The sequence below is a fragment of the Bubalus bubalis genome, chromosome 3, assembly GCF_019923935.1.
Source record: "Bubalus bubalis isolate 160015118507 breed Murrah chromosome 3, NDDB_SH_1, whole genome shotgun sequence".
NCBI classification, from domain to species: Eukaryota; Metazoa; Chordata; class Mammalia; order Artiodactyla; family Bovidae; genus Bubalus; species Bubalus bubalis.
In genome coordinates, this window is record NC_059159.1 from 102449785 (window position 1) to 102471509 (window position 21725).

At 41.8% G+C, this 21725-nt stretch overlaps 1 protein-coding gene across 16 annotated transcripts in view; it reads left to right on the forward strand.

Moving 5' to 3' along the window:
- Positions 1-21725, forward strand: part of SPATA6L (spermatogenesis associated 6 like) — a 112899-nt gene that overhangs the window by 49237 nt on the left and 41937 nt on the right. For 10 of the 16 annotated variants that reach the window (XM_045165050.1, XM_045165047.1, XM_045165046.1 and 7 more), the window contains 3 exons: positions 7465-7558; positions 8618-8720; positions 11845-11985. In XM_045165050.1, coding sequence (XP_045020985.1) covers positions 7465-7558; positions 8618-8707 — 184 coding nt within the window. In that variant the 3' untranslated portion in view covers positions 8708-8720; positions 11845-11985. Of the gene's footprint in view, positions 1-7464; positions 7559-8617; positions 8722-11844; positions 12734-13550; positions 14210-14862; positions 15492-16824; positions 21418-21725 lie in introns of those variants that run through there. The other 6 variants (XM_045165043.1, XM_045165044.1, XM_045165042.1 and 3 more) reach the window with 6 other exon arrangements.

The window sequence follows — 21725 nt, forward strand, 5'->3', positions numbered from 1 at the left end:
GAAGGGGATGACATAAGATGAGATGGTTAGATGGCATCACAGACTCAATGGACATAAGTTTGGGTAAACTCTGGGAGTTGGTGATGGACAGGGAGGCCTGGTGTGCTGCGGTTCATGGGGTTGCAAAGAGTCGAACATGACTGAGCGACTGAACTGAACTGAATGTTAGAACCCCAGCTTTTGATTTCACTAGTATAAAAGAACTCACTATAGAAAGTTTGGAAATTATAGAAAAATGAAAGGAGTGAAAAAAATCACCTATCAGTCCTACTACCCAAAGATAAGCATGATTAATATGTGGGTATAGTTTCTTTCTATTTTTCTAGACATGGTTTGTTGCCTTATTTATATCATCATCACACACACACCAAACCTTGATTGCATGTGTCTGAAAGACAGACCAGAGATTGAGAGCAGGAACCTTTATTTTCCAATCTGCATTCCCTACTAATGTGGTTAACCAGTTTTGCCCCAGACTGTCCTGATTTTAACCATGACAGTCACGCATTCTGGGAAACTTCTTGGTCCCAGGCAAACAAGGACAGTTGGTCATAGCTCCAAGGAAGTAGCACCAAAGATGATATTTTCAAGATAGTTGGTTTGAATGAAGGATAGGCCAGTCTGCTTTACTCTGCATTAAGTTTTGAGAATAATTTTCATCTAAATAATATAGTTGGAGACATTCCTGGTGGTCCAGGGCTTAAGACTTTGAGTTTCCACTGCTGGGGGCATGGGTTCAATCCCAGTCCCTGGTTGGGAAATTTAAGATCCTGCATGTTGTCTGATGTGGCCAAAAAAAAAAAAAGACACATGAAGAATCAGTTACTAATTCATGATACTTAGTAGACATTTAATAAATATTTGCTGACACAGGAAAAATATAATTTCCTCAGAAGGAAAACAGATAGTCGACCTGTTAGGCCTCAGATAGAAATGTTAACATTTAAGACATTTCTTCTCATCTCTGAGAACTTCCAACCTAGCAGAGGATTTTTTTTTTTTTTTTTTTTTAATGTACACAGAGAACTTTCTACAGGGCAGAACTTTGAGAACAGCACAGACAAAATGCTATCAGAGTATAAAGGAGCAGGATGGTATTCTGGAATGTTTCATGGAGGTGGTGGCATTTTCATGGGGGCCTGGAGGGGAGGGAGGGGATTGGATTATGATAGTTAATGGAGGGGAGGAATGGAAGGTGAGAAGGCAAGGAATGCTATCAGCTTCTAGAAGTTAGAGCATCCTGGGGGATGAGTGGGTGCCAAGGCTGATAGTCAGAGAGGGGCTGTGGAAACCAAGCTAAGGAATTGGGGCTCAGTTGGAAGGCAGTGGGGCTTCCCAGATAGTGGTAGTGGTGAAGAACTCACCTGCAAATGCAGGGGACATAAGAGACACGAGTTCGATCCCTGGGTTGGGAAGTTGCCCTGGAGGAGGAAATGGCAAGTGGCAGCTTTTGCAAGTCAGTGACAGGAATTAGCACAGTTGAACTGTAGAATGATGACAATCACTTGTCTCTTATCAATCACTTATCTCTGATGAGTCAGCAAATTCTGTGTGTCCAAAGTCACTCTAAACTGATAAATTTGGATCTAATCAGACTGTGAATTTGTAAATAAGGCCTTGATCAGGGAAAAGCATAGCATAGTCACACAAAGGTCACCTGGTTTGCCTAAGACCATCCTGGCTTTAGCCCTGAAAGTCCTGCATTCTGGGAAACCTCTCGGTTCTGGGCCATCCAGGATAGTTTGTCACCTTAATCTCCAGGGAAGTGGTACTGAAAATAACATTTTTAAGACAGCTGTTCTGAGTAAAGGATATCCCTTTGTATTCTTGGGGAAGAATCCATTCCCCATTGACCTTAATGTGATCACAGAGGTAGCCCTGAACACTGGGTTTCGTTCCAGATTCATTTGCTCTGTGTACAGCAAGCCCAACGCTGGGGTGCTGAGGTTTGTAGCAGAGAAAGTATTTATTCACAAGGCAGTCAAATAAGGACATGGGAGAACAAGTCTCAGATCCGCTTCCCCGAAGGCATGGGGCAGAGATATTTATGGGATAAAGAAGCAATGAGGTCTTAGGCATGAGGAAAGGTGGTTGGAGGTCAAGGAAATGCCATTGGAGGTTGAGAAAAGGTGAAGTAATCCGTGCTTTACCCAGGCATATCTAGGTTACATGCTTCTTCATGGGGTGTGTGTTCAAAAGTGGAGGTGCCTGGCATGATCTGAGGGTGGAGTTTTTGGCCCTCTGATGTAAAAGAATTATTCATCAGATGTCTGTGTGGACACAGTTTTAGGATCAGTGATCCCAACCAGTCTTAGCCAGCTTGAATCAAACAGGATCCAACTCCATGTTCTTGGAGAATAACTTAAGCCCACCATTATTATCAGATCAGATCAGATCAGTCGCTCAGTCGTGTCCAACTCTTTGCGACCCCATGAATCGCAGCACACCAGGCCTCCCTGTCCATCACCAACTCCCGGAGTTCACTGAGATGTCCATCGAGTCAGTGATGCCATCCAGCCATCTCATTCTCTGTCGTCCCCTTCTCCTCCTGCCCCCAATCCCTTCCAGCATCAGAGTCTTTTCCAATGAGTCAACTCTTCGCATGAGGTGGCCAAAGTACTGGAGTTTCAGCTTTAGCATCATTCCTTCCAAAGAAATCCCAGGGCTGATCTCCTTCAGAATGGACTGGTTGAATCTCCTAGCAGTCCAAGGGACTCTCAAGAGTCTTCTCCAACACCACAGTTCAAAAGCATCAATTCTTCAGCGCTCAGCCTTATTCACAGTCCAACTCTCACATCCATACATGACCACAGGAAAAACCATAGCCTTAACTAGACAGACCTTTGTTGGCAAAGTAGTGTCTCTGCTTTTGAATATGCTATCTAGGTTGGTCATAACTTTCCTTCCAAGGAGTAAGCGTCTTTTAATTTCATGGCTGCAGTCACCATCTGCAGTGATTTTGGAGCCCCCCAAAATAAAGTCTGACACTGTTTCCCCATCTTTTTCCCATGAAGTGATGGGACTGGATGCCATGATCTTTGTTTTCTGAATGTTGAGCTTTAAGCCAACTTTTTCACTCTCCACTTTCACTTTCATCAAGAGGCTTTTTAGTTCCTCTTCACTTTCTGCCATAAGGGTGGTGTCATCTGCATATGTGAGGTTATTGATATTTCTCCCGGCAATCTTGATTCCAGCTTGTGTTTCTTCCAGTCCAGCGTTTCTCATGATGTACTCTACATATAAGTTAAATAAGCAGGGTGACAATATACAGCCTTGACGTACTCCTTTTCCTATTTGGAACCAGTCTCTTGTTCCATGTCCAGTTCTCACTGTTGCTTCCTGACCTGCATATAGGCTTCTAAAGAGGCAAGTCAGGTGGTCTGGTATTCCCATCTCTTTCAGAATTTTCCACAGTTGATTGTGATCCACACAGTCAAAGGCTTTGGCATAGTCAATAAAGCAGAAAGAGATGTGTTTCTGGAACTCTCTTGCTTTTTCCATGATCCAGCGGATGTTGGCAATTTGATATCTGGTTCCTCTGCCTTTTCTAAAACCAGCTTGAACATCCGGAAGTTCACAGTTCACATATGCTGAAGCCTGGCTTGGAGAATTTTGAGCATTACTTTACTAGCGTGTGAGATGAGTGCAATTGTGCGTTAGTTTGAGCGTTCTTTGGCCTTGCCTTTCTTTGGGATTGGAATGAAAACTGACCTTTTCCAGTCCTGTGGCCACTGCTGAGTTTTCCAAATTTGCTGGCATATTGAGTGCAGCATTTTCACAGCATCATCTTTCAGGATTTGGAATAGCTCAACTGGAATTCTGTCACCTCCACTAGCTTTGTTTGTAGTGATGCTTCCTAAGGCCCACTTGACTTCACATTCCAGGATGTCTGGCTCTAGGTCAGTGATCACACCATCGTGATTATCTGGGTCGTGAAGATCTTTTTTGTACAGTTCTTCTGTGTATTCTTGCCATCTCTTCTTAATTTCTTCTGCTTCTGTTAGGTCCATACGATTTCTGTCCTTTATCGAGCCCATCTTTGCATGAAATGTTCCCTTGGTATCTCTGATTTTCTTGAAGATATCTCTAGTCTTTCCCATTCTGTTGTTTTCCTCTATTTCTTTGCATTGATTGCTGAAGAAGGCTTTCTTATCTCTTCGTGCTATTCTTTGGAACTCTGCATTCAGAAGTTTATATCTTTCCTTTTCTCCTTTGCTTTTCGCTTCTCTTCTTTTCACAGCTATTTGTAAGGCCTCCCCAGACAGCCATTTTGCTTTTTTTCATTTCTTTTCCATGGGGATGGTCTTGATCCCTGTCTCCTGTAGAATGTCACAAACCTCATTCCATAGTTCATCAGGCACTCTATCTATCAGATCTAGGTCCTTAAATCTATTTCTCACTTCCACTGTATAATCATAAGGGATTTGATTTAGGTCATACCTCAATGGTCTAGTGGTTTTCCCTACTTTCTTCAATTTCAGTCTGAATTTGGCAATAAGGAGTTCATGGTCTGAGCCACAGTCAGCTCCTGGTCTTGTTTTTGCTGACCGTATAGAGCTTCTCCATCTTGGGCTACAAATAATATAATCAATCTGATTTTGGTGTTGACCATCTGGTGATATCCATGTATAGAGTCTTCTCTTGTGTTGTTGGAAGAGGGTGTTTGTTATGACCAGTGCATTTTCTTGGCAAAACTCTATTAGTCTTTGCCCTGCTTCATTCTGTATTCCAAGGCCAAATTTGCCTGTTACTCCAGGTGTTTCTTGACTTCCTACTTTTGCATTCCAGTCACCTATAATGAAAAGGACATCTTTTTTCGGTGTTAGTTCTAAAAGGTCTTTATAGAACCGTTCAACTTCAGCTTCTTCAGCGTTACTGGTTGGGGCATAGACTTGGATTACTGTGATATTGAATGGTTTGCCTTGGAAACGAACAGAGATCATTCTGTCGTTTTTGAGATTGCATCCAAGTACTGCATTTTGGACTCTTTTGTTGACCATGATGGCTACTCCATTTCTTCTGAGGGATTCCTGCCCGCAGTAGTAGATATAATGGTCATCTGAGTTAAATTCACCATTCCAGTCCATTTCAGTTCTCTGATTCCTAGAATGTCGACATTCACTCTTGCCATCTCTTGTTTGACCACTTCCAGTTTGCCTTGATTCATGGACCTGACATTCCAGGTTCCTATGCAATATTGCTCTTTACAGCATTGGACCTTGCTTCTATCACCAGTCACATCCACAGTTGAGTATTGTTTTTGCTTTGGCTCCATCCCTTCATTCTTTCTGGAGTTATTTCTCCACTGATCTCCAGTAGCATATTGGGCACCTACTGACCTGGGGAGTTTCTCTTTCAGTATCCTATCATTTTGCCTTTTCATACTGTCCATTACTATAGTGACCCATAATGTCAGAGGCTTTATCTGCAGGGATGTTAAGGAGTCTTGTGATATATTTCCTAGGCTATGTGAAGCTTGGAGAGTATGCAATTAAGGAAGGGAAAAAGAACAACAACAAAAAAAACACTAAAGGAAGCTTAATCAATAAAGGCAGATTGGAAACAGAGGGGTTTTTAACAAGCAATTTCCTTATCTTCTGTTCTGTAAGACATGCTCAGGGATTCCTGGTAGTGAACCATATGGGTCTTGGTTTCACTCCCAGTGCTTAGCCTCTGCCTCCTTCACTATTTTTTTCATGTGAGCCACTGGGGCCAGTCTCCTCCTACTCAAACCATAGAAGCACACAGGAAGTACCTTTTGAGTTTCCACTGACAATACTGAAATCAGCAAGGGGCAAGTTTGCAGGGATGAGTTGGAAGGTGAGTTTTGGAGTGAGAATCAGCCCAGGGTTTTAAGGGAGGAAATGGAAAACCCTTTTAACTAGCTGTGGGGGAAATGGTAGTCCTAAACGTGGGAGGAACACTCTTGAGCCTGTTTCCTAGCTCCAGTGACTGGATAGTGTCACATCCCTTCAACCCCTATCCTCACTCTTCCCACTGCACTAGGAGAAAGCTATAATCAAGGCATAGCACTATCCTTGCCTATTGACTCATCATTCTTAGAGATCTTCAAATTTAGTGCTGAATGCATATGGTAACAAGTATAGGGATCATTCTGGCACTGGTTACTCAAGACCAGTGAAAAAGCATTTACAGTGTCCAGCTGGTGCTTATTTTTAAATGCTAGCTTCATTTATAGCTTCAAAATATTTCTGTTCCTTCATCTTAAAAACTCTTAGAGGAGTATAGGAATGATGTGCCTTGCCTTTAAATGTGGTCAGTGCTATAGGTAGTGCTTTCATTTGCTGCGAGTCATTTTCCTGGGTTGGTAATGGATTTGTATACATCAGTCATTGTCTTGGTCTTGTCTTCCTGGAAACCAGAGGGTTTGTGCTCATTACATGGAGCCAGGATGGGTGGACTGGGTATGGATCCCAGACCGAGCGGAGGGGCAACTGCAGAGGGAATCATTAGTGTGGTGGATTGTAACAACTGGATTGACTCCCACATGTCATTTCCAGTGTTCATTATATATTAAAGAGAATGATTTTATCCAAATTGCTAAAAATTTTTTGGCACTTAAAGACAATATCTTTTCAGTGTGCTTTTCATAATCAAATTGCAAATTCTGCCTCAGTTTAAGAATTGGCACTCATTCTCCTCCCAAAAATGAATGAATGAATTCATCATTCAAGTAATCTGTAGTAAATTCCCATATGGTGTTCATATGAGACCCACAGAGCCCTGAGATGAGCTATTAGTCTAGGAGTCTCACTCCCAATTTCATCCTAGGAGGAAAGACAGACATTAACCAAATAATGACAAAATATCCACTGGGGGAAGTGCTATGAATGAGGGATGAATTGGCTCTCAGTGCATGAAACAGGGAAGCTGACCTCCTCTACAGGAAGGGACTTTTCCTGAGAAATCAATAACTGAACTGAGCTCTGATGGGTGGTAAGGACTCACACAAGTGGGGTGGGGGTTGTGGGTGGCAGCATTCTATCCAAGGGAAAGGTCCTGGAAAGTGCCTGTGAAAGGGAGAAAATGCTTCATGTTTGAGGAACCAGAAGACACTGTTAAGACCTGTGGTTAAATTTACGTCTGGAGGGCCTAAAGGAAATAACATAAAATAAGATCCTTATGGTGGAAACAGTAGGGATTAAACTTTGTATTAAAAATTTTTGGATTACATTTTTAAAATATAAAAGCAGGGTTTGGTCTTTGCAGAAATATCTAAAATAGTAAAGTACAGAGAAGAAAAGGAATACACACCCAGACACAGACCATTTTTAACATCTGGCTGTTTTTATTCCCAGTGCTTTTCTTAGGTGTAGGTGTAATAAAGACATTGAAACTACACTGTGCACACTTTTGTATATTGCTGCTTTTTTCTCACTTCTAAGTTATAAGTATCCTTTTATCATCTACATGATACTCCACCCTGTTTACTCTGTTGAGCAGGCCCCACCCCGGGTCCCAGTCCACGTGGAAGAAGATCCATGAAAGGGTCTGCAGTCTTCTGACATCCCACAGAGCTCAGCAACACCTAAACAAGGTCAGGACTTCTGATGAAATGACATCTTTGCTGACAAAATAATATGGGAACTGGGTCTCACAGTCTAGCAAGGGAGATAGACAATAATCAGGTAACTGCAGAAACAAGTGTAAAATTGTGATGCTCACCAAGGAGGTACATGGTATCCTGAGAGCATATGAAAGGGAGTGCTTGACTTGGTTGGCACTCAGGGCAGGCTTTCCTGAGGAAGAGACAGTGGAGCTGCAATCTGAGCGATGAGTAGCAGCTATTAATACTTCAGAGCACAGGGTGCATCAGGCAGAGGTCCTGAAGTGAGGGGGAGCATGGTCATGTGAGAGGACTTAGGGAAGACAGTGTTTGCCTGAAGCACATTCACTTCCACTCTGGGCAGGAATCCCAGTGCAGGGAAGAATCTGGGAACATGTGTGGTCTATGTGAGCCCACAACAAGGAAGAAAGTTTTCCTCAAAGTTAATCAGGTGTTTTTGACTATTGGACTTTTCTGGGGTTGAGGGGAGTGTTTCCGATCCATAGACAGATATACTCAGTACTCCTCTACGGCAGGTGTACAGCCATTAGCTGTGGCCTGTCACCAGTTCAAACCAATTCAGATGGAAGGTTGACAGTGCACCCTTTAGTTGGGTTTAATTATAACATGTAGTTGAATTGGTCATCTTGACTTATTTAAATGCTGACATATCCTAGATTTATAGGATCATACTTATAAATGAATATTTATTCCCCTAATTACCTGGGTGGTGAATTATTTTATTGCCTGTCTGCAGAGTCATTTGTTTTGCTTTGTTAATTCCAAATCTTTTCAAGTAGGGGAATCCCTTTAAAATGTAAAAGAGGAAGAAAGAAAGGGAGGAGGGAGGGAAAGTGGGAGGGAAGAGGGAAGAAAAAGAAAGGGAGAGAGGGAAAAAAATAGTATCTACATATATACATATATCATGAACACAGTATATATGGCATACATGGGATTCATAGATCTCCTAAATGCAAAACTACGCATGCAATATCATTGACCTATATTACATTATGAGTAATGCAGTTGCTGAATTTGTTTGTGTTATAGGAAGAATCCATCTCTGAAATAAAGAATATCCTCGACAGACCAGGCTACCCTCTGAAGAAATACCGTGCACATGAACAGAAATATTTTTAAGCTGCTGTCCTATGTAAGTAAGCAGCTTAAGTGCTTCTTCTTGATTTGCTAAAACAATTTCAGTTTCCTGCTTTCAGTACAAAGCACCTAGAAAATGTAGTGAACAGGAGTCCAGGAGGAGACAAGAACTACGTTCTCCCTTCACAGTGTAGTGAGACAGCATGTGTGCGGGTCCACCAGCAGTCTTGCCTCCTCTTGTATTCTCCCTCCCCACTCCTTACCTAATGGTCCCTCTTCCAGCTCCTCAGACACCAGCTCTTTTCTGCTATGGGCCCTTTGCACACACTCTCTGTCTAGACTACTTCTTCCTGACTTTGTTTGGGTCACTTCTATTTGCCTTTCAGGTCTCATGGCTTTCCATGGCACCCCCTCCTCCTCTGAGGTACACCTTTGTAGCCTCCTGCAGTTTTCTTTCATTGTTGTTCTATTTCTATGTGGGCCGATGGCTTAAAAGTCTGCCCCTTCTACTTGAATGACTTGGGCCAGGGACTCTTGTTTTCTGACCCACTATTTTATAGCCAGAGTTACAGTGGGGTCCCATTTAACTTGGGTGAACTCAACTGCACCTGCCAGGTGTGTGCCCTGAGCAGGAGCCTGCCTGCCTCTACCACTCTGTCACCACCCTTGCATTAGATGACCTTCCGCTGTGGTTGGTGCTCAGTAAATATTTTCTGTGAGTGACTGTTGAAATTCAAGTGATGAGGCAATCCTCAAAGTCAGTTGTGTGGTAAGAAGTTGGTCATTTTTGTGGGCTGTCATCATTTTTCACATTTTTTCTTCTTTCCCTTCCTACCCAGGCCCAGCATAAGAATAGTTTTTCCTTATTAAGTGCTTCCTAAGTGCCAGGAACTGACCTAAATACTTCAAATGTATTAAGTGAGTTGCTATTCCATGATCACAACAGCTCTTAAGAAGTAGGTACTATCACCAGTACCATTTTACAGGTAGGGAAACTGGGGCAAGGAGATGTTAAATGCCTTGCTCAAGGTAACATGGCTAGTGAATGACCTTAGCTGTGATCTGAACCCAAGGGATATGGCTTCAGTGACCATGCTTTTACCCATTAAATTCCATTGTCCTCCAGACCTGGAGCTTGTAATAGGAGAACCCTGGAGAAAAAGATAGTGGAACCCAAGCAGAGTTGGTGGACATTGTCTTTGAGCATCCCCCAGAGGGTCCTATGGTGTTGTATCATGTAGTCCTTCAGTCTAGCAACATCAAGATAATTACAGATCTTTTTAAAAAATAAAGATGTGTGGGATGACATGCTAGGGTTTCACTGTCATCAGGTTCCTAAAATTCTGATTTATGGGCATTCATGCTTGAAGGCACATGTTGCCTTGCCTAGAGCTGGCCAGGACTCCCTGCCTTTGTAGGCTTCTGCCTTAGAACGTTCTGCTTGGTAGATTAAAGATGGCTTCTGGTCCACTTAATCTCCCATTTCTAAAATAGTCATCTAGGCATTTATACAGAAGACAACCCACATAATTACCACTTAGGAAACATGGCCCACGTAATTACCAAATGTCAAATTGTATTGAATTTCATCATGCTAACATCAAGTTACCTAAAGCCCTGAACTAGCTAGTATGTGGACCCTGATGTGAGGGGATAGAGAGAAGATAAGAAAAAAATTAGTAAATTCTGTCTTAGAAAATAGGTTTCCTTCAGCCTTGTATTGTGATTTATTGGTTTGTTTTCCTTATGAAAACTCTCCCAAGAAGGAGGCAGAGGGCTGGAGGGGAGACCGAGCAATGGTACCAACTCTGCCTGCCGAGTGTCCCATCCCTGTGAGCGGCTCCCATGATCCCAGCTGCCACCACTATGGCCGGCCTGCAGCAGGAGCCAGTCCACTTACAATCATCCCAACTCAAGGGAGGGCAAGGAACTCAGGCCCTGGAGTCCTCAGACACAGATAAGAACTGCAGCACAAAGAGCTCTCTAAAATTACAGAGCAAAAAGGAAATAAACCAAGAAAGGTGGGTGGGGAAGGGACAACAGTGAATTAATATGCTGCTTTCTGATTCTGTCATAGTTCGTTAGGCCTCCAGCTCTAAATGGTATGGCTGGAATGGCTTCTAACCTCACCCTCTCTGCTGGCAGGCAGGACCCACTTTACTTCCTCCCACAGGGGTCCTTTCACCTCTGTTACAATCAAAGCAACAAAGCAAACCAGCCTACAGATGCCAGGCTCCAACCTTGGGGCCCTCCCTCTCTGATTTGGTCAGCAACTTCAAAGGGATTTTTCATTTGATGGCTTGTGGGGATTCACACAACAGAAAACGACACACTTCCCTTCATTCCAGGGGCTCCTGGTCCTGTCAGAGTCTAACAGACCACACAGGCAGTGGCCTTGCACACAAATCACATGGCAGATTTCTGGGTTGGCAGTCCTTAGTGAGCAATAGAGTCATCTGGGGGCTTTGAAAAATGCCGATGCCCAGGCCCCACTCCAGACCAACTTAGCTGGAATCTCTGTGGGTGGTGCCTGGCATCCGTTTTCTTTATAAGGTTCTTCAGGGGATTTTAATACACATTTTAGGACCAAGAATCTCCACAGTAGGCTGCAAGTGCTTTGAGGATGGGGGGATTTGGAACACCCTCAGATTTTATACTGGCCCCCTCCATGCTCAAAAATAATTGTTCCATGGAATAGAATTAATTTGGGCATATTTAACAGTTCAGCTCAGTAACATCTAGCAGTTTCTACACATCCACTATATGCCAAGGACTATACTTGGAGAAGGAAATGGCAGCCCACTCCAGTACTCTTGCTTGGAAAATCCCATGGATGGAGGAGCCTGGTAGGCTACAGTCCATGGTGTCGCAAAGAGTCGGACACAACTGAGCAACTTCACTACACTACTAAGGACTATATTATTCAGAATAACACTAAGAAGTAGATACTCTGCTTGTCATCATCCTGATATTCTAAAAAGAGCCCAGGTAACTTGCCCGAGGTCACACAGGTATTTGTCTTGCTAACCTAATATCACCTCATTCTGGGAGTGTGGGAGAAGGGGCTGCACACCAAGGTTGGGATTGAGTGAAGTCATTTTCTTCTCCTTGCTTATGTTGGTTGATTGCCTTCTTCTTAGTGCCACATAGAGTGTGTCAAGTGTCTTCACATTTCACAGGGGAGACTGAATGAAAGCTGCAAGAGTATCATGAAGAGCTCACTGAATGAGTCAACTGAACAACCGTTTTTGTTCTGTGTATCAAATCACCAGTGTCTGACCCCCTTTAAATCAAACCTGTACCCAGTCTCTTGTAACCAGGTAAGAGTCACTGATTAAAGTGTTTGGGGCTCATGTTTTCTTGTCAAGCTGGACTATTTGTGTTTCAGTTTGTATGTTTGTTTTGAGCTTGAAATAGAAAGTAGCAATAGTTGGGTGGCAGGTTCTTTTCCATTTGGAAAGCACTTCTTAAAATTCTGATGAAAATGTAAAGATGCCTTTTCAAATGTTCCTTATTTTTGGCAGTGGATATGTTCTTGAAATGTTCTTTTTTTCCCCCCTCCTTCCTCCTTTTTCCCTCCTCCCCTCTTGCCCTCAGCTCTCCGCCACCTCTATTTCCCTTCTCTTGACTTCCCGTCCTGTCCTTTCCCCATTCCTTCCCTTTCTTCTTACATTTTCCATGAGCTTGAGGAAGCTGCTATTTAGAGGAATAATCTGATATATCCTCCAGAAAAAAAGACTCATTCTGATTTTCCATGTTTGGTAAATCCGTTCTCTGTGTATGTGTGTGTGGTTGTTTGCTTTTTAGCATTAGGCTTCATTTATTTATTAACATAAGATCCTGAAAACCTAGGAAGAGGGAGCATTGTTTTTGGAGAATTCAGGTCTTGCTTTAAAGGTTTAGTTTCTAGGATACATTTATAAGATGAGGCTACTTTCTTTAGATTGTATTTTAAACTACTCCTTCTGTACCTGGCTTCCCTGGTAGCTCAGATGGGAAAGGGTCTGCCTGCAATGCAGGAGACCCCGGTTCAATCCTTGGGTTGGGAAGGTCCCTGGAGAAGGAAATGGCAACCCACTGTAGTACTCTTGGAAAATTCCATGGACAGAGGAGCCTGGTAGGCTACAGTCCATGGAGTCACAAACAGTTGGACATGACTGAGTGACTTCACTTTCACTTTTCTGTCACCTACCCCTCCTTTTTTTCTAGCAATTCTTAATAAATTTATAAGAGGAAAATAACCTCCTTCAAATATTTCTTTGAAAGAGCTACACTAAATTACATTTCTGCTTTGGCAGAAATGACTGCAAAAACCAGATTTAAAATTGGTAGAAGGGTGCCTTTATGAAATGCTTACCCAATTTGAGGAGCAAGAAGAGGATGGAGATGAACTGAAGTAGAGGTTTATCTTTGTGGGTCTGCAGACCCAGAGAAGAGAGAGCCTGAAAGCAGAAAGCTTTGTCTTCCCATCATACTGTAATCTGAGTGTTTTCCTCTACCATGTTCCAAAACCCTTTCAACTTTTACAAGATTCAATGAAAATCAAGTTTTCTTCTCTCATTAGGACCACAGGAATTTGTTCATTACGAAAATTAGGAAAATGAAATTAAAAATTAAAGGAGAAAAATGTCCAAAAGCAGAAATAAAACTAAATTCATTTATCCCCTTCTCAGAATTTCAGCCTAGTAAAAGTATGCATGCATGCATGCTCAGTCGCTTAAGTCGTGTCTGACTCTTTGCTACCCTATGGACTATAGCCTGCCAGGCTCCTCTGTCCATGGGATTCTCTAGGTCAGAATACTGAAATGGGTTGCTATGCCTTCCTTTATGGGATCTTCCTGGCCCAGGGATTGAACCCACGCCTCCTGCATCTCCTGTATTGCAGATGTATTCTTTACCCACTGAGCCACCTGGGAAGCAACAACAAACATTTCAACCTTGGAAAAGAGAAGATATGCTTAAATTACACCTGCTTGTATGTTCTCAGTGTGTCTGAAACTATAGTTGTCAATTTATTATTTTGAGGTCTAGTTAGTCATCAATAATAAAAAAAATACTATATTACATTAAGACTATGGTACAGTTCTCAGAAAAGGGCCACTTGGGAAGGCCATAAGCAGCTGAAGGAAATCAGTTCTAATGAGTTGGTATTCCATAGCAGTTATTGTTTAGGTACACACTGTAACACTTGTTCAGTTTTTTTTTTTTTAATGGTTTGAGCATAGCTCCTTAACTCAATTTAGGAGTAAGATCTTAAATGCCCATTCTTATTTAGAGTCTTTTTGTTACCTTTAACAAATCAATCTGCCTTTTGCTTACTTTCTGATCTGCTAACTCCATCATTTAAGTCATTCCTATTTTATCTTTTTGTTTCTCAAGGAGTTATTTCAGTTTTGAGGAGTTATGTTAGGGCCAGGATTGCAGCAGGATTTTGCTTTTGGAATATATAATAATATGAATAATCTTGTGATACATTAGGGTTCAGATTACTTTGGGAAGATTTGTGTCACTAAATGTAATAAAAATTCCCAGCTGTCTTGCTTTAGTTTATTATTCCTTTCTTGACTTTCACAGTTGCAGATCTGTCAGAGCCTGGGCCATATTTTATAAGCTTGTTTCACAGGGTCTGGGTTTACAGAGGTTCCTGGGAAAATCTCCTTGGTGGAGCCTGGGCCCTCCAAGCAGAAGCTGCTGTACAATGAGGCCATCTCCCCATGGTCGCCTGACTGACCCAAAGTTAGCTGAAGCCTATAGACCCTGAACTATAAGTAAGATTTTTAAAATGGAGAGTGTATATGGTAGTCTAACATAAAAGAAGTCAGTCAATTTTAAATGTATAACTGGGGAGGACTGATGAATTATGTATGCAAGTTTACCTAACCCCTGAATGCCTGGCCATACTTATTAATAATCAACGCTGTTCTCAGTTAGTTCCCTTAAGGAAGCCCTCTGATCTCTCAGAGCAGCAGGAGGAAAGGACATGGCCGCCAGTCCATGTTTGACCAGTGAACCTCTAATACCACCTGACGGTACTGCTGTCCTTTCCTGAATGGGGGCCCATTCCAGCACTCCTGGGGGACATGCAAGTCTTGGAGAGAACTCTCTCCCCCTTCCCAAGGACTGGGAACTCTGCAGACAGTGAGCAGAGCTGCAGCCCTCAGGCTCCTCAGGTCTGCTCCCCTCGCTCCTCCACACAGGGTCTCGGGGCAGCAGTAGTTTGGTCATCAAAGGAGAGGAGTCTATGCTTTACTTCACCCTCAAAACCAGGAAATCTGGCAAAAGCAGGGTCAAGTCTAGGACAGGAGCTTTTCTCTGGTGTGCATGGATGGCTGGATTGTTGGAGTTTCTTCAGCAGTCTGAAATCTCACCCTTGGGGTTCTGTATCTTTAGAGTGATCCTGCAGCACCCCTGTAAGTACATTTTTATATTGATAGATATACATTTATATATTTCTCTTTCTTTTGTCCTAATTTTGTTTTAAAAGTACCCTGTAGCACATTGTGTAGTTTCAACCCTCCTTGTCATTTGCCGTGAGGATCACCTACTGGGATTAATTAATTTGCTGTCTGTGGTGACCACAGCTTTGCCTCTCCAAGATCCTTTGGGCAGAAGGAATACAACATATTCTCTGGTAGGGTTTGCTTTGTGTGTGTGGAAGGTTCCTCTCAATTCCAGGAGCTCTGAGGTGGCAGCCCTGAGGGCCACCGTGCCTGCCTAGAGATGGTATATACATGGAGCCTACCAGGCTGCTCCAGCGGAGAAGGCAGTGGCACCCCACTTCAGTACTCTTGCCTGGAAAATCCCATGGACGGAGGAGCCTGGTAGGCTGCAGTCCATGGGGTCGTGAAGAGTCGGACACGACTGGGCGACTTCACTTTCACTTTTCACTTTCATGCATTGGAGAAGGAAATGGCAACCCACTCCAGTGTTCTTGCCTGGAGAATCCCAGGGACTGGGGAGCCTGGTGGGCTGCTGTCTATGGGGTTGCACAGAGTCGGAGACGACTGAAGTGACGTAGCAGCAGCAGCAGCACCAGGGTTAGGGTTGTCAAATGAAGAGGAAGGCAGGAGACCCCTGGTAAGGCAGAGTTCCCTCTAAGGTAAGAGAGCTGAAACATATGATGGGTCTTGGGCCTTTAGTTTGTGATTGGTTGGAGATGCTTTTGAACCAGTCAAGGTATGTTGCTGCATGTCTTGCTTAGCCTGAGTGAGGTGGAGTGATTTATTCTAAGTTCTTCCACAGAGGAGGCCAGTGCAATGGCAACTTGAGGAGCTTGGGGGAGCTATAGTCTTTTAAAGAGCTTATCAGCTAACTTTGGGAGACCTGGAATCCCAGGAGAGAAATGGAGTAAAGATTTTTTCCTTCTTCCTGCTCCCCCCCTCTCTCTTTTATTCCTGTATTTAGTGCCTCAGTTTACCAGGTGCTATGTCAAGTGCCTCCCAAGGGCATTTAGTAGGTGTTAAGATTCAAGGTCCTGGAATGAGAGCACTTGGATATGAATCCCGGATTTGCCCATTTACTGGCTGAGTGACTTGGGCAAATAACCTAACCTTTTGTGTGCCTCAGTGTCCAACTGTGGGAAATGCAGGCAATATTAGCATCTGTTTCATAATGTCATAAGTAGACGAGTAAACACATTTAAAACACTTCAAATCAGTACCTGGCACAAAATAAGCACGCAGTAAGTGTTAGCTGTTGCTATTCTCATCTCATGTAATTACTATGGATGGCATCCCCTCCTCCCCACCCCCCCACCCCACTTTTTTTTTTTTTTGCTGAGGACACTGATTCTTAGAAAAGCAGAGTGTCAAAGCCAGTTTCCAAACCCTGGTCTGTCTTGTCTCCAAATCTCATGCCCTTTTTGCTACATTCTGCCATCTCTTGATTGTCGTCTGTTTGTCTCCAAGGCTGGTGGATGGTGAATAATTCAGCCTAAAGGGTTTGTCAAATATGAATTCAAGAGTCCTTCAATAGAGTGAGAGGGCAACTAAGGTCTCTCAACAGAAGTTGGAATGAGGTTAACCACTTCTTGTTTAGGCCAGCAAGAGATGCTTTCTGCTCTCATTTCCTGTCATTGGAATATTATGTTTGTAAATAGCACTTTTACCCCCCTCATCCCATCCCAAAATAAACAAATATCCCTGTTTCTTTTCCCCCAGGAACTAACATTTACTCAGATTGGTGTCTTGGACTGAAGTAAATATCGCACCTATTTTAGTGGGATGACTTCCAGGAACAGGCTGTGTATAATAGGTGTCATTGTTGGATTCATGGCGAGAACTCGTCATGAAAGCTCATTTGTCCTTGCAGGAGGGGAGTTCAACATGGCCAATGATGACATCCTTTGTTCATTGACTCGTGGTCCCACCTAGCTCTGACAATTAACTGATTTTGCAGCCTTGCATGCAATCACTGTATTTAGTAATATTCTGTGCCCTGTAGGGTATGGGACGAGTTATGCTAAGAAGTGTAAGATGCAACCCTGCCCTCCTAGAGTCTCTGGACTTAACAGGGCAATGAGATGTTTCACATGTGACTATCAAAAGGTATTTCAAACTCAAACATCTTCATAACCAGGCAGGATTTGTGACTGTCAAGGCAGTGGGGTTTGAAATAATGATGAGTGGTAGGGTCTGGGGAGAAATGAAGAGTGTAACTCCATCCTCCCTGACCTCCCACAAAATATCCAAATTCTTCAGATTCAAATCTAAAACAACAAAAGGCTCTATGGTCATGTGAAGCTAGTCTGAAGCTGAATATTGCCCATGGCCACCAGTTTTGTCTCTTATTTAACAACATGAGATAATGACAGTTATTTACAGTGAAGTTTGTAGAACTCAATTTCATTATGTAACAATAAGTCTCATGTTGATTAACTTAATAAGTTAATCATCTGATTAACAATATCTGATTATGTTCTAAGAAGTTGCTATTTCTTTAGGTTCCATGTAAGAAATGATGAAGTCTTGGGACTGAGGGCCAAGAATTTATTTTTGACATTAAGGCATAGGAAGACCAGGTGAAGAAGAGGTTTGAGAGAAGCAAGGAAATTGGACTCTAATGAAGGATGTGTGTATAGAGCACATATCCTCCAGGGATGTCTTCTGAAGTGTCTTAAATATTAGGCCTGATATTTTAGGCTTTGTGCTGAAGACAATAAGAAGCCACTAGAGTCTGGGGATGAGAAAGCAGACCATTAACTTGATGAACTTTTTCAGGGTGGTTTGGGAGTACACAGAAGCTGGTGGCAGGGAGACTATAATAAAGCCATTGAACAAATCTGGAAAATAGGAATATGAGCCTGGATGGAGTGGGAGGGTCATAGAGATGAAACTGTTAGTCACTCAGTCGTGTCTGACTCTTTTCAACCCCATGGACTGTAGCCCGCCAGGCTCCTCTGTCTATGGGATTCTCCAGACAGGAATACTGGAGTGGGTTGCCATTCACTTCTCCAATAGAAATGAAAGAAATTCATCATACATTGAGGACAGAAAGAAATGACCAGGCACCTTATTTTAATGGTGCGTTAATAATGTGTGTGGAAGGAGGGGGAGTCTGGCTCCTTTAAGGAAGAAACAGTTAAATGAGCTGGACCAGGGCTGAGCTGCAAAGTGAAAGAGAACTATTTAATCATCAGGAGTGAAGTATTGATTGAAAGAGTAATTAATCTACAAGTATGAGGACACAGTGGCCTTCATTTTGTAGATTCACATTCTTCCTAACGTGAGGCAAGATGAACCCAGCACTAAGAGAATAAAATTGGTGGGCAGGTAAAACCTTCTGGGGAGGGACTTTTTTCATGGTGTCTTTTTGGCAGTAGGGACAGAATAGGGAAGACTTAGAATTCCTTGAGGGTGGGGTGCATATGCTCAGAGGCAGTGGGGGACCTCTCTTGGATGTAGTTGGTTTTTCCCTCTGAATCTTATCCCTATTATGAATTTTTCATTGTTGTAAATAGAATTTAGAGGATCATCAAGATACACATTGTTCATTCAAGAATTAATGGGAAGAGAAAATGCAGAAATGTACCACATCCAATTATTCATGTCCGAATAGAGGTCAAGTCTTGTGCCACCCACTTCACAAAGAGGCAGCATTATCACTCACGGACAGGCTCCCATGTGAAGCTCCCACCAAAGCAGAGGGATTAGAATAAGTGAATGAACCTGTTTAGATCTTGCTTGTGCCCTCAAACCTCTAGGGGTCAAAGAAGGAAGAAGTTGCTATGATCCTAGGTTACAATGAAAATAATGGTGATTTTTAAGACACAATTCCTAATTTAGGAAACAGAGACTACAGAAGACATTTACAAAGTTGTTTTTGGGTAAGTTCAGTTTAAAGGATGCTGGAAAGGCCAAAGGGGAAAATGTTCAATAAAAGTTGGAAATGTGGATCTGAAGTTGGGCTGTTGTAATAGTGCTGCAATGGAGAAGGAAATACAGATATCTCTTTGAAATAGTGATTTTGCTCCTTCAGATAAAAACCCAGGAGTGGAATTTCTGGATCATATGGTAGTTCTATTTTTTTAATTTCCTGAGGAATCTTCATACTTGCTGTACCAGTTTACATTCCTACCAACAGTATACAAGGGTTCCATTTTCATTGTTTTGATGTACATTTCTCTAATGATTAGTGATGTTGAGTGCCCTTTCACGTACCTGTTGGCCAATTGAGTGTCTTCTTTGGAAGAATGTTGATTCAGGTTCTCTGCCCATTTTTAGCTGGGTTATTTGGGGGTTTTTGTTTGTTTGCTATTGAGTTGTTTGAATTCCTTGTATATTTTGAATGTTAATCCCTTGCAGATAGATGGTTTACAGATATCTTCTCCTATTCCATAGGTTGCTTTATATTTTGTTGATGGTTTCTTTTGTTGTGTGGAAGCTTTGTAGTTTGATGTAGCCCTGCTTGTTTATTCTTGTTGTGTTTGCTTTTGGTGTCAGATCCAAAAAAATCATTGCGACGATTGATCTCAAAGAGCTTTCCCCCTATGTTTTCTTCTAGGAGTTTTATGTTTCGGGTCTTATGTTCAAGTCTCTAATCCATTTTGAGTTGATTTTTGTATGCTATAAAGTAAAGGTCCAGTTTCTCTCTTTTGTATGTGGCTATCCAAGCACCATTTATTGAGGAGACAATCCTTTCCCATTATAAGTTCTTGGCTCCTTTGTTGAAATTTTTTTTTTTTTTTCCCCACAGTTGCTTTGACTATTGGAGGTCTTTTGTGGTTCCATACAAATTTTAGACTTATTTTTATTTTAAGACTTATTTTATTTTAATGGAAAAATACCATTAGAATTTTGATAGGAAGAGCATCGAATCTGAGAATAGCTTTGGATTGCAAGACATTTTACAGTATTAATGATTCCAGTTCATGAACATGGAATATCTTTTCCTTTGTCTCTTCTTCAATTTTATCAATGTTTATAGTTTTCACTGTATAGATCTTTTACCTCTTTGGTTAAATTTATTCCTAGAAATTTTGTTCTTTTTGTACTGTTGTAAATGGATTGTTCTATTAATTTCTTTTTCAGTAGTTTGCTGTTAGGGTATAGAAACACAGCTGATTTTTGTATATTGATTTTGTATCCTGCAACTTTACTGAATTTGTTTATTAGTTCTAATAGTTTTTTGATGGACTCTTCAGAATTTCCTATATATAATATCATTTCATCTGTAAACAGAGATAATTCTTAGAGGGAAAGTTTTAGCTTTTCATTGTTGAGGATATCAGTTGTAGACTTGTCATATATGGCCTTTATTATGTTGAAGTATGTTCCTTCTATCCCAATTTGTTGAGAGTTTTTATCATGAAAGGAATTTTATCAAATGCTTTTATGCATGTATTAAAATCATTATATGATATTTATCCTTCATTTTGTTAATATGGTGTATCATGTTGATTGCCTATGTTGAACCATTCCTCACATCCTAGGGATAAATTCTTCTTGGTTATGGTATATGTTACTCCTAATGTGCTTTTGAATGCTGGCTTTGTAAAATGAGTCTGAGAGTCTTTCCCTCCTCTTCTGTATTTTGGGAGAATTTGAGAAGGATTGGTATTAATTCTTCTTTAGATGGTTTGAGGAATTCACCAGTGAAGCTATTTGGACTTGGACTTGTCTCTTTTGGAAGGTTTTGGTTATCCCTGCTTTCTTTTGGTTTCCATTCGCATGGAATTTTTAGGCATTTTGAAGCAACATTTCTCAGTGGTTAGCTACACAGTCTTTGGAAGCAGATTTGAGTCCCAACTGTGAGATTTTGGGAAGGTTACTTAACCTCTCTAAACCACAGTTTTCTCATTTGGAAAATGGAGGATAAAAATATTCCTGCCTGAGAGAAGTATTGAGAAGAATAAATGAGATGAAACATTTAAAAATATTTACTGCATGCCATACATGTAGTTAACACTTGTTAAGTATTAACAATGGTTGTTATTTTTCTTAATAATCTTAGGCCACTCCAGATTTGAGTTAGAATTAATATCTAGCACTCCTGGCCTTCTTCAACTTTTAATACCTGGTAAAGAACGTTGACTACTGGGGCCAAATTGCTGTGCTGTCCAACAGTTGTTTGATTCTGGACAAGTTACTCAACTTTTTTGTACAGTTTCCTCATCTGTAGAAAGAAGATAATTATAGTAGCTACTTCATGATGCTGTTGAGATTAAATGAGTTAATATTTGTTCAGTGCCAAGAGCAGTGCTTGCCACACAGTAACTGTTAGGCAAACATTTGTCAGATAAATAAAAATGAGGTTCCTCTGTGTTGTGAATGGCTTTTTTGTTTCTGGAGTCATGGGATCCAATCCTTTGCTGCATTCATCCTGGCACAGAGAAAACTCCTTACTCAGTGCCTGCAGCAGTTAGATATTAGGTCAGCATCTTAAAAGAAACTGGACCTTTATTTGCCTTAGAGTGTCCTCTCTGTGAAAGGTCATGGTACCTGAGAATAGGGTAGATGTCTTCCTGGAGTGATACAGGAGTAAACTTCCCTGAGGCCAGAAATGCAGGCTCAGTGTCCTGTCAGCCGGAGTCTGTTTGTACTTCATTGCAGGTGGCATGTTT